The 13,756-nt window shown below is 34.9% G+C and overlaps 1 protein-coding gene across 1 annotated transcript in view; it reads left to right on the plus strand.

Moving 5' to 3' along the window:
* The window catches only part of pum (pumilio), a 415,697-nt gene that overhangs the window by 198,866 nt on the left and 203,075 nt on the right, over positions 1 to 13,756 (plus strand). The window contains exon 5 of the mRNA XM_090386283.1: positions 12,706 to 12,899. Within this exon, the coding sequence (XP_090242409.1) occupies positions 12,706 to 12,899 (194 nt within the window). The remainder of the gene's footprint in view (positions 1 to 12,705; positions 12,900 to 13,756) is intronic.

Genomic DNA, 13,756 nt, shown 5'->3' on the forward strand with positions numbered 1-13,756 from the left:
AAGCGACAATGGAAGTACATGAAAAAATGGATGTAGAAACCAAGTTATCTGATGAATCAGTCTTGGAACTCTTTGTGGAGGAAGAAATGGACACAGGAATGTATCTGTACCTCCCCCAAAAAAGAAAAACCAAAACCAGAAAAATAACCCTCATTACTTCAGAAAGCTGACCAACAGACAAGCCTAAACAATGCCTAATTCTATGGAATTGTCACGGCTTCCAACAGAATAGTGAAGGTATCAAATCACTCCAGCAAAATCATGAATTATAGTCTGCTTTTGCTTATGGGAGGCTTATCCAAAAGCAAATGACATCCCTACAACCATGCATAACTGAACTATTATTCATAAGGATAGAATTGTGGATGGGCCTATTCAACTTTTGCTACTTACAGCCAGTAGAGGTGGTAGCAATTTGCCATAGAGCTGTGTTTCTATTAACAATCTGCTCTATTTGACACCTGGGACTGATATCCCACAGAGACCTTGATTATGTTGTAATGTAGTTGCTTTTCCCTTCCTTATTTCTTTAGAATTTTAATGGATGTAACACTGATTGGGTAGTAATGACATCAATAGGATAAGTCATAGAGCATATGCTCATTGACACTGACATCTTTCTTCTACATGTGGGAACATATGTCTACCCATATGTTTATCTGCCATTGATCTTTTCTGTCTGCTCCCCCCCCCCCTTTAATTACTCTTAGAGCGGAGAACCCATACGTAAGTGATCACTTCCCCGCGATTACCTGCTTACATAGCAGGAGACCAGGGCTTCCTTTTAGGTTCTCTCAGTGGAAGATTGATCAGGCTGACTTCCAATGTCTATCAAATTTTGACATCACTACAGTCAGTTAGGAACCTTCTGATGCAGTCACAATTCCAAAAACATCTACCTGGTTTCCACCATTTCCCAAACCATGGTGGAATTCAGAACATACAACAGCAGCAAAAAAATACACAAAACAAAGCCTGGGGTATATTCTGATGATATCTGACTACATCTAATTTCATAGCTTTTAAACCTGCACGTCAGTGCCAAAAGGAATTACGGATCTGTTTTACTTCTTCTATTACCTAAGCAACCAGCTGTAAGGTGGTCTGGGACAAAATCTGGAAAATGAAGGGAAACTGGCCATTGCAGACTTGACTCTTGGGGAAACTTTCTCCAACGTCTGAACGACATCATCTTACTCCCCCGAGTTTCTGGTCTTTAAAGAGAAATCTAAGAAATAGACCCTTAATTTTACCCAGAGTTTATCCAACAGTTCTTTTAGTGTTGCTGAATATGGTAAGCCTTGAAGCATTTAACCCTCTATTTCTCACATCTTGTTGTTTTCATATGACAGTGTGCACATTGTGTTTGATTTCCTTGAGGAACAACCTAATGTGCGTGCATGTCAGTTCGACTTTCATTCAGATTTCGCTGTGGTCTTCCTTGCTGGCCTTGTAGTGTATTGCAATATTGCTCTAAATAAAATCTAACTATAGTTCTATGAAAACCTAATTGGTCCATTGCATCTTTGCCTTTGCATATTCTTCTTCAGAAAAGCTGCCAGGCGTTACTTACAGCTACATCAATCAAATATGTAACAAGACTAGAATACTATTTTTTCCTCGAATACCAGTTTTGTAGCTCTGTATTTTGATGTATTCTGGTCCATTTGGTCTACTCCTCCTACTCCTTCCTTTTTTTCTTCAGAGGGGATTTAGATTCCTCCTCGTCAATTGAAGAATCATCTAAAGCAGCTTGAGGGTTAAGCATGCTTCCAGGCAAATTATTGATCATTCTTGGACCATCTTCTTCACCAGAATCGTCATCAGTAATATTCCCGGTTATATTCTCGGGTGGTAATATAGCAATAAAAATTATTTTTCTTTATCCTTCATGGGTAGAGAGCAATCTTCAGTTGAATCCAAAATGTCATTTAGTTTTGAGGGACTTTTGGATTTATGGATTTGCTGTAGACCTGTTTAGGGTCCATTCCGGCTAAAAAAAAAAAAAAAAAAAAGAAAGAAAGAAAAAAAGTGTATGTATTATAGTTAGGGAAGGATGCTACCTGGTTGTTTTCCATAAAGGTTGTTATCATATAAAAAGTACTGAGTTTTGAATTGCCAATAGAAAACAGGAAATCTTAGGTTAATACAAAGAGATTTCTTACTGATGCTCCCAGAAGCCTCACTGTTCATACAAGCAATGGGCCCTGCCAGCAGTTAATTTATTGGAGAGCATTTAACTCCATTAGTCAATAGAATGGTGCCAAGTTTTTATTCTGGATCCGGGGTCCTTGTGTAGTGGAAGCTTGGGGTGGCCTATGCTCCCATACTTTCCACACCAACCCTGATGTGCAGAATATGGGAGCATAGGTCACCCTACACTTCCACTACACAAGGATCCCGGATCCAGGATAAAAATTCATGTTTAAACCGAAAGAATTATACAATTGTAATATCCTTGTCATCAGACAGTTTCTATGCCTTGTGTTCTAAATATAGAACACCGATTTGTTAATGCATATAACTCAAGCACATTTCAGTTTGTAAAATTAAAACTTATACTGGTTAAAATTTAATGCTTTGTGATTAAAATAAACATTAAAAAATGATAATTTGAGAACTGAAAAATACTGAACCACTTACCTGTGTGAATCGAGTATGCGTGAAAATCGAAACTCAAAAATTTATCTTATTTGAAAAGCGGCAACAAAAAAACTATAACTTAAAAGCCACAAACAACACTGAATATATTTTCTCCAAACTCCTGGAACATGTAGGTATATCAGTTTTCCATTATCTACGAATATTTTTTTTTAGGTGGAATATATAAAGGACGCTAAGCATAAATGGGTTAAAACCCGGTGCACATAGCAAAAAAAAAAAAAAAAAAAAATCATCAACATTTTATAATATGAAAATAATAAGACAGCAAACCAGCAATGGAAATTGATGATTATATTTGCTTTTAAGAATCCATGGATAAGGATAAGGAACCCTTTCGTTATCAATGTTCAAACATTGCAGAATAACCTCTCAGATTCAGAAGAACAACAGCTCTTGCAGCTGGCTTCAGATGGTTTTCTGAAAACAATTACACTGACAGCATTTTGTAGGGTGTTAGTTCTGAATGTCCAACTATATCAGATAAAGCTGTTAAATATCTTCTGCCCTTCCTCACTTCATATTTGTATAAAGTCAGATACTCTGCACCAGTTGGTATATAAAAAAAAAAAAAAAAACCATCTTATTGATGTGTGAGCTTCATCATCGTCTGATAATCACAAACATCAATCCAGATATGCCTTCACTAGTGTCTGATCACAAGCAGTTCCATCCCTCACAATAAACACTTCATTCTTACTGAAAATTTTAATACCAAAATATAAGTATTAAAAATGTGCTTTCTTCACTAGCTAATATTGGTACTTTAATTCCAGACTGGTATGAATCCATCAGATATATCTGTGCTGTCCTGTCAGAACTTTTATTGATTTTTATAATTTATTCCATTTTTTAAATAATTATTTCTATATATAGTATATATGTATAATCGTTATTATATATTAATAAATTAGTACCATATATTGTACTGTATTACTCTAGTCTAGATAAAATAGTATTATTAAAACTATCTCCAAATTCTTTGCCTGAGAAGGGGTAAGCATTGTTGTAGGTTTGGGATACACTGCTGTAATATTTGGCTATAAAGTCAAAATAGGGGGGGGGGGGGAAATAAATATTTAAAAAAGATTTACATATGTGGTCTTTCTCAGAATTTGGAAGTTTTTAAAAAAAACTTCCAAATTCTGAGAAAGACCACATATGTAAATGCTTTTTTCTTTTCTTTTCTTTTTAATTGTTTTTATTTTTATTTTATTTATTTTATTTTTTTTTTGTGAAGGGACCAAAAGAGATAATGTTGAAAAATGTAATTTATTTATCTTTTTTCCAAGGTTTACATTTGCAGTTTAATTTCCTTTTACATTTATTAATTAAAGACAAAAATCCAACAAGTATTATATAATGCTAATACTATTCTTCATACAGTATACCCTGGCTTACCTAATACTCGACTTACAGAAATTCGACTCTGCTTAAGTTTTTGCCCACCAGTGCAAACTAAAAATATCGTGGAAACATATTTTGTATCCTGTAAGAACAAATGGAGGTATTGTGAAAATATTGTAATGTGAACCCAGTAACACATTTTTTTTTGATAATGCGTTCAAGACCTCGGAAGTTGAAATTTTTGCTACATAACTAAGCCATTTATCTCTTTAAAAGTTCATTATTATAATACAAATTGCACTACACTTTCATTTATCATATGTTCCATTATAAGAATCAATTTTGAATGCCTTTGTGATATTTTTCTAAAATGCATTTCTGGGGGTCACTATCATAAAGCAAAAACAATTTGCACTTTCTGGTTTATTGGGCTTTTCTGTTAGTGCAATCTGTTATAAATGGGTAGTAAACTTGATCTTATTGAATTTGCGGTAATACCAATAACTGGAATTCTGTGGGTTTTTATGTTATGGTATTATAATGAAATGAGTTCCCCTTCACTGAAATCTTCAATTATATAAAAAACGAAAATTTTTGAAGTATCTTCTCTTCATTCCTATTTACTCATTACAGTGGTGAAAGGAAAGGGACCAACAGAAAATGCAAGTGCTGGCAGTGCTAGAAAACAAAGCAAAATTGATTTAGAAATGAAGATGATTAATTAAGAAGTACGAAGCAGGACAAAGTTTGTCATCTGTTGCACGGAATTAGGTCTTCCTGCTTCAACAGTGAATACTATTTTAAGGGACAGTGCATGTATAATAGAACATGCTAAAGGATCAATGCATTTAAGATCAACAGTGATCACAAAACAGTTTCAGGTGCTATATTGAAGACGGAAAAGCTATTAATAATATGGATGGAAAATCAGATTCAGAAGCAAGTGCTGCTGAGTCCAATGGCCATTCAAGCCAAAGCAAGAGGTATTTATGCCATTCTTACTCTTGCTGAGACTACACACATGAGAGAGCATAAATTCAAGTTGAGGATGGATGGTTGCAGGATAGATATGCAGAAGTTTGTCTTTAAGCCAGCGGGTGGTTGACTCTTGTGTTAGTGTGCGGTTTGAATTAATTAATCCAAGGAAAAACTAGACAAATTTTTTGAGGGTATGTATAGGCGTTGTTTCTTGTAGTAAGCAGACAAGCACCAACACTTTGGCTATCCGTAATAGTTTCTTTATTCTTTACAGTAGTAGCAATCACAGGTTCAACCATTTGAAATGCATGGGCAATTACAGATGCCTTCTTTCTTCTTGACAACTTCCAGCTTTATTTCTACCAAAACTAGCTTACACTGCTTTGTAGGATTTGGCCAGTGGTGTTGAGAATGGTTGTTTTGCTGGTTATGAAAATAGTAATACATTAATAGTAATAGCCCTTTCTTCTTACATGAGAACAAAGAAAACATTGTGAAAGAGTGTGTTGCGGGGATGGTCGGGAGCAGTGTTCATGTTTAGTGCCATGCCTGTGAAATTCAAACATCTTTTCCATGCTTATAGTGAGATTTCCTTTGTTATATTTGAAGGTAATATCAAATAAAACTTTCATTATAGTGAACCAAATGATAAGTTGAGGGATGGCTCTAATTATAGACAATAACAGCAATTACAGGGGGGGGGAATCAAGAGGAGGGAGAAAGAAATTATTATGGATAACATTTCATGGTACCATTAACTTAGTTGCCAGAGAGAACAGAATCTATAATTTCTATTTTTTTGGATTGGTAGTTTTGAGGAAAAAACATCAGTATTCTGAGAGTTGATCAACTTAAGGAAGCAAAAGGGAAAAATCTAGCAATTGACAAGATTCTACTGGCAAGAAGAATCAGGTAACCTGTGAGAGGTTTGAATAGTTTAAAACAAAAAAAAAAGTACATTGATTTAACACGGAAAAAAAAACCCGATGAACACCATTTGAGGTTCTTGTACCGTGAGCCCTCCATATCTGTCATTGATTTACTTCTGTAAAAGTTCAATGGTTCAGCAAATGAGGGATGAGGAGTACTATACTTGGCATATAACAATCGTAATTCATATCATCAAAGTTATAAATTTACATGCTTGACTTATTTTTCTAGTAAATAAAACCTAATGAATTAATAATAATTTTATTGATTTAAACATACAGTGTGCACATCAATTTATATTGCCATACTCCTTAAAGGATAAATCATTCTTTATTAATATCAGAAACTTGGAAGTCTTAAAGTTGAGAGGTGTGGAACTTAAGTGGTGGGATCACACCAATTTCTTGCACAGCAATTTGTTGTATGACAGTTCAATCCATGATAATTCATTATATGTGACAATTCAGTGTATGCAACAGTTCAGTATACAAGGCAAATTGGTGAATAATATTTTGCTGTACACGATAATTTGATCTATGACAATTTTGTGAAGACTATCAGTGGCTACAATGATGGCCTTAGCAATATGGCCTTAGTTGCTAATGCTCCTAAAAACCAAATAGCAACAGCCTTCAAAAGGTTAGAATGATTAATGTCTTCTAATGCTCCAATGAAGAGTAGAATAGAGATTTTCTAGCCTCAACCGCGAAGTTAAAATAAGAGAATGGTAATATTTATTTGTAATGCACCTTCAAAAGGTTAGAATGAATAATGTTCTCTAAAGCTCCGATAAAGAGCAGAATAGGGATTTTCTACTATCGACCAAATAGTTACAAACAACAAGAATGTTAATGCATTTATTCAAGCTATTTACGTATGATTTACTTGTAACTTCTTTTATATATCATCAATGTATCGGGTGAAAATTCAGTGTACTGCTGTTTATTAATGTTATTAATAAATGTGTTTTTGTTTGGAATTGGCTTCCTCTCTGCTGAATTTTCGTCCTCTAGGGAATAACCCTGGAAAGGAACCAGATATCCTTGGAAGATTTTTAGCAGTATCGAAGGTTATTCTTCAAAATCTTCGATGAAAAATTCACAACGCAGGTCAAAGCCACAGCATTCAGGTCCCTACCCCCTGATTGCCAAGGGCTTTAGAGACTAGTCCTACTTCACCACTAGGAAAATAAATAAGGGGAGAGGAGAAAGGGAGAGTTGGGGACGAACAGTGCCTAAAACGCCATAACTACACTGATAGTGAAAAATACTAGAAACACCTAATCTTCCTTCCTCCTCACAGGGGAAACCTTTAACATCATTTCCAAATTTCTAAGTAAATTCCCAGTAGATCAGAATGGTGTGTAGTGTTTATAGAAATGTGGGTTTTACATCCTGCAGACTGACCATAGAGTATGCTATTTACACACAAAGTATACTTATGGCTTATATGGTTTTTGTTACCTAAATGTGTATTCTGAATATTTAACTTCTCCTTAGCCCTTGGACAACATAGTCTTTTTATATTCAATTTGACGGCATTATGCAATAAGAACCTGGCACCCAAAGAGTTAGGAAAATTAACTTGTGTATTTTCTTAACATTAGTAGTGGCATATGATATTAGAAAGAATGCTTATATCACATCAGCCAAAAAAAAACTTCCCACATCAACTGTCAACTCCCTCTGTTGTATAGTTCTTACTTGAATTTATTCAGACTGCTAGCTTCCAAAACACTAAATGGTTCCTTTTTTCTACAATAAGTTAAACTACCTGCTGGATGAGGGCAAACTTCCACTTATCTATTCAGCAACCATCCTTACACATTTGAATTTATGCCCACTTGTGTGTATTCTGCGCAAGAGGAATAATGACATTAGCATTAAGATTATTTAATCCATTCAGTGTTTTTAAACACCTTAGTCATATCTGCTCATGGGTGCCTACTTACCAGACTTTGATCTTCAGAACTGGAGCCCTTCTTGATAAGAGAATCCTCTTGTTTCCTTTATTAATTTCATCGCTCTTCTCTGCATCTGTTCCAAAATATTCATGCCTATCCTAAAATGCAGTCTCCATGCCCATATGCAGTACTCAAGATAGGGTGTAACCATTGCCTTGTAGAAAGGAATAATCATCTTAACTCTCTGTTGGTGGAATTCCTGTACAGCAGGCCCCCTTTATAATGTGGTTCGCTTTACGCTGATTCGCTGTAATGCTGTTCTTATATTATAACCCATATCTGACTATTTCATTTAACGAAATCATTTCATTTGATGGAGTCCATAGTTTGAAAATGAATATCAAAACAGCATTAAAACATTTCCCACGCCGACTTGAGAAATTTTCCCACGCTCTGTGATATTTTCTCGCACGCTACTTTATTTGCAGTACAGTGACTTGTTACAAGTACAATGACTTGTTACGTAGTTCCGAGATCAACATTTTAAAAAATGATCAAGTATATATTGCTTGTAATATTTGCGTTATATGCATTTATCCGAAGTCTAGTCATCATTCAGTACAGTATTAGACATCGTGCGTAACGGACAATTTACTCGAACATTGCATCATAATTAATGCAACCAACGCAGTTAAATTTTCAAAGAGTTAATAATGGTGGATAAGAATGAAAAAGCAACAACGTTTGGACGCAGTACCAAGACTACAAATGTAAGAAAAAGACTGAATTAGAAAATTAAATTAGACGTTTTGAAGCGAATCGATTCCGGTCAAAGACAAGCGGATGTGTGCCATAAATTAGGACTTGCAAGTTTAACTGTAAGAACAATTATAAAAAAAATAAAGAATTAATTTTAGCAGCGGGAAAGATAGCTGTTCCATTGCAAGCAACTAGGGCTAGGCTGGCTATTAGGATTTTATTGAAGATAATATCCAATGCAGAATTCAGTTAAGTTAAATATTATAAATAAAAAGAGAGAGAGAGAGAGAGATTTCTGAAGAAAACTCACCTAAAAAAAAAAAAAAATGTGGAACCATTTAAAACTAGTAAGGGCTGGTTGAATAGATTTAAAATCCAGGGAGAAACCGCAAGTGCAGATTAAGGAGCTGAAACTTTCAAAAAAGAACTTGTTAAAATTATTGAAGAGTGATATCACGTGTTATACTTCTCAACAAGTTTTTAACATAGATGAAGTAGGACTTTTGTGGAAACGAATGCCTAAAAGAAGTTTCTTATTGAAAGAAGTAAAAAACATGCCAGGATTCAAAGTGGCGAAAGATTGGTTGACTTTATTGTTGGGTGGTAATGCTGCGGGGGATTTAAAATTAATACCCGTTTTAGTTTATTTGGAAGAGGGCCAAAGTTGAACCCAAATCGACACATTTTTCTTGATTAAATTCATCAATTAAATTAAATCAATTTAGATCAATTAAATTCATGATTTTAATTGGAATTTTAAGTTTAATTTTGATACGTAAGTAGTTACCACATAATTATATACGTATGTAATGCAGAATATTTTATGTGAACAAATATTTTGACCGACATTTGTGCACCTTTTCTCTACCGTTTATTATTGATTAGGAAATATCCTATGGCACCGACCGCAACTCACAAATACATATGTTACCTTATGGGAATGTGGCGCTCGCTTAGCTCAGATTCACTTAGCGCTCTGTTTTTCCGGAACGAATTATCAGCGTTAACCAGGGGTTACCTGTATTATCATTAACAAAACCCAATGAAACCCAGAGAATTTCATAACTGACATTCAATCTGACAACTTCAGTGAGAGAAAATATTTGGTAGTACATAGCTGCTAGCTTTTAACTTTCAAATTAAAATTCACTAACCACATACACATTGTATATTAAAATTAAAAACAGGTGGAGCAGTCAGAAAATATTTTCAGTTCTGTGAGATAGAATTCAAAAATAAAATAATTCCCAAATAGCTTCCCCCTAGTTAAAAATAAATGGAAGCTTCATTAATGAGGTAGCACTGATTGGAAAAGCTGATATTATTTAAAAAATTCTCAGTGAATTAATCAAAAATGACTTCTATCAGAAACAAAATAGTAAGAATTCATCATAAACTATCTAATAAATGGATTTCTCTCCAGTTATAGTTTGTTATCACATAAAAAAAAATCCATTGTACTAGCTAAGTTTACTAATAGTTTTGAATATTCCTGCTTAGATTAAAATTTGAGACAAGACTAGTTCTGCCTAGTAACTGATTCCAGGCAGGGATTCTCCCTTTGTTGAAAAAGAAACAACTGATCAAAACAAATATGCCTTCCCCCCTCTTTCCCCCATAAGCAAAATTAAAAAAAGCAATCCATAGATTATGTTGTTCCATGGATATGATAATCCAGTACCAGGAAAAATGTTCTCTTATTTAAGACAGTTAGGAGGAAATACAAATAGGTGCTGATTTTAAACGAGAAATCGGTGTTGGTTATTCCGTCCCATGTCAATAAGTATGCAATTACTTTGGAAGTATATACTTTCAATGTATATAAATTTCCTTTACTAATTTCATCGCTCTTCTCTGCATCTGTTCCAAAAGATTCATGCCTATCCTGGTGTACTAGAACCTCGCTCGATTCCAGACTACAAAAGTATTATAAATGTAGCCTCCGAAAACCAGAAAGCTGAACTGAAGAATCAGAATTATTGCCCATTTCCTATAGACAGGAAATTTTACAAAATTCAACCAAACAGAAATATTTTTGTAAGTAACATCGAGATTCAAAGTGAAACAGTGGCAGTTAGGCTAACCAAAAGATTGATTAGTTTTTATAGACCACTAATCGTATCAGGAGCAGGGAAGTTACATCCTGTGTTTTACAAAATCCACTCTACTAAAAGGAAAACCCTCATCGAAACAACCTCTCCCCTCATCAAACATAAATTCAATATCCAGGAACGTGTGTGTGTGTGTGTGTGTGTGCGTGTGTAAAAATAAAAGAAATTAATAAAATCCAGTATGTTAAGATGATAATTACCCATTAAAGTTTAAACATATTTCTAATTAATCAATCATGGCTTCTGAATGTTTGAGCCAATTAACCCTTGGCTTGTAGCTGTGAGGGTAGTTGTATACAGCAATATGCCTTCTGTATATAATAAAGAGTTCTTCAATGAGAACTGGTGTATAATTTTTGAATGTTCCAGATAAACACGATCAAATACTAAAAATGGGTAAATGGCAGTCTTGATTAGAGTTTTATTAAACGTTTCTGGAAAAATTTGTATTTTGACTTGATATCATTAGTATGCCTTTTTTTTTTGCAATTTTGCTATAATTTATTGAAAATAAATATTTTAATAGGAAGATTTATTCACTAAAATTTCAAGAGATACAATTTTTATAAAAAAAAATCATCATACACATTGTTCCATTAGAAGTCAGTTATTTCACAAAGTACTAAAAAGTGAAAGAGAAAAAAATTGGAAATCACATATAAGGAGTTGCAAAAAATAGCAGAGGGGGGGTTAATTCAAAATTCTAATATATAGTGGGGCCACATTTTGCCTTTATGAGACAGTCCAAATTCTCCTGGACATACTTTCTACCAACTTTGGCTAGAATTCTCCTTCATTCTTACAAACTAGCTGCCAGAGCTATTTTAGGAGGAGGTCAGTTTGATTATTGCTTAATGTAGTGTTCATTCCAGCTGTTCAATGGGGTTCAGAATCTGGGCTGGTTAATTCAACTTTTGGTGTCAGTTTTTACAGAACAGTCTTATTGGATTCTTGCTGTATGTCATGAATCATTGTCATGCTGATACTGACAGGACCTGTTTTCTTAGTGTACTGCCACACTGTGGGTATCACAATTGTCTAGAATGTCCAAGTGGGTTATGGAGTTTCTAGTTTTGAGCACCACCACCACCACTACTACTAGCGGACCAAGTTTGAGCCAGCTGAAACACCCATATCAAGAGACCACCTCCTATTAGGGCGCCTCTGTAGCCAGGTGGGAAGGAGCAGCAGTGTGTAGCACACGCTTCTTGATTAGACCGGGGTTTGAGCCCGTCACCACTAAATAACGGAGGATGCGGAAAGGTCAGAGAATGACCACCACATATCCCGGCGCAATATGGCCTTAGTTGCTAATGCTCCTAAAAACCAAATAACTAAATAACTAACCTCCTACTAGACTTCATGGTTGAGATGATATATTCTCACAGCCAGAGTTACCCAGGCAATCTCTTCATTCACATCCTTCTGTTGGAATGAAATATTACCCAGTGAGATTCATCATTTTCTGGACATCATGAGCAACACTCCAAACATCATTTTGCATTGGTGACTATGATATTGGGCTAATGTGCGGACCCTATATTGTGATGCTCCATACAGATGATATATGGATAGATGTTCCAGTGACCTCCGGGACCAGCTCCATGACGTTTGGCATGGGGTCCTGCTTTATAACTTGTCAAACATATTCTGTGAATTTGTATTGAACCTTTTAGTCAAGGTATTGCCAATGACATTCCATGATTTTAATAATTATCTGCCCTGGTTGATTTTGTTAGTCTCAGATGAATCAGAGTCATATGCACAGACAGGTTACTAATGTAGCATCCAACATCAATCCACAACCTATGCTGTATAACTTCTGACATACTGATTCCATATATAGAGACCTATGAGATTTATATGTATGCACAGGGGACTTTTGGCACAGTGCAGGGGTGTCTAAGTGCTTTTGCTCATATAATGTGTATTTTTGTAATATAGTGCATATTTATAATTAATAATTTATGACATAAACTCTTAATGTAAGGCTAATCAAAACATTTTTATAAATAGAGCATGCAGTCTCCCAGCCAATAATGGTGCAGAGGCGTAGTGGCTCCTATCCAGGAAGTGATGCAAACACCATGCTTTCTCCCAGATCATCAGACACTGGAGGATTAGGGGTGAAGATGGTAGAATATGTGTTGGATAACTCACCAACAACCAAGGATTTAGACTCTCGCATGATCCGTTTGCATGTGGGATTGGTATGTAAACACTGCTCTGTTTTTAACAATGTGCCTTTCAGTAAATGTAATGAACATTGATCTTTATAAAATGTATTAATAAATGTAATATAGCTTCTATATGTTATTAGCAGCAGCAGCAGCTTTTCTAAGTTGAAAGGCTGCAGCAAATTTTTTTGATTTCATTGTAACATTTCTATTTGTGGAAATTACATCATCATGCATATTTGTGAAAATCAGCCCTTATGGACTACTACCAATTCCATCCACTATTTTTCTTCATGCTCAATTTTTTTTCCCCCCTCTTTTGTTAGATCTTTAGCTTAGGTGAATTTATTTTAAAACAGGCATTGAAATAATGTGATAATAGTACCGTAATGTGCATTCTATCTTTCTTTCTCGAAACACCCTTTTTCTTCATTGGCTTGGTTTGTACTCAATAATAGAAACAACACACATTACTTGCGAGTTGATCTAAAATTAATCATTTTTTCTTTTTATTCAATAGCATCACTAAAACTTATTCAGAAAAGACCTGTCATGGATAGCTCCTCTTGAGCCAAAGCATTCCTGCTGTAAAATCTTTATTGCTTTGCTACTACACTGTCCCCGGGTTATGCATCTGCAGTATGTACTGGGCTGTTAGTATTAGTAGTGGCATATGATGCAAGTATAAAGCATTAGCAAAAAAAAAAAAAAAAAAATCCCATATTTACATACATCCCTAAAATATCCCTAGTCCATCCCCTCCAATGATTTTCTAGTTCTTCCTTAAAATTATTCAAGCTGCCCACTTCCACAACAACAAATGGAAGGGAAACCTCCATACATTTGTCCTGCAGTCAAACTTCCTCAGTTTGAATTTATGCTCCCTCCCT

The sequence above is a fragment of the Mastigoproctus giganteus genome, chromosome 12 (genome assembly GCF_048544385.1).
Source record: "Mastigoproctus giganteus isolate SK-2022 chromosome 12, ASM4854438v1, whole genome shotgun sequence".
Taxonomy (NCBI): domain Eukaryota; kingdom Metazoa; phylum Arthropoda; class Arachnida; order Uropygi; family Thelyphonidae; genus Mastigoproctus; species Mastigoproctus giganteus.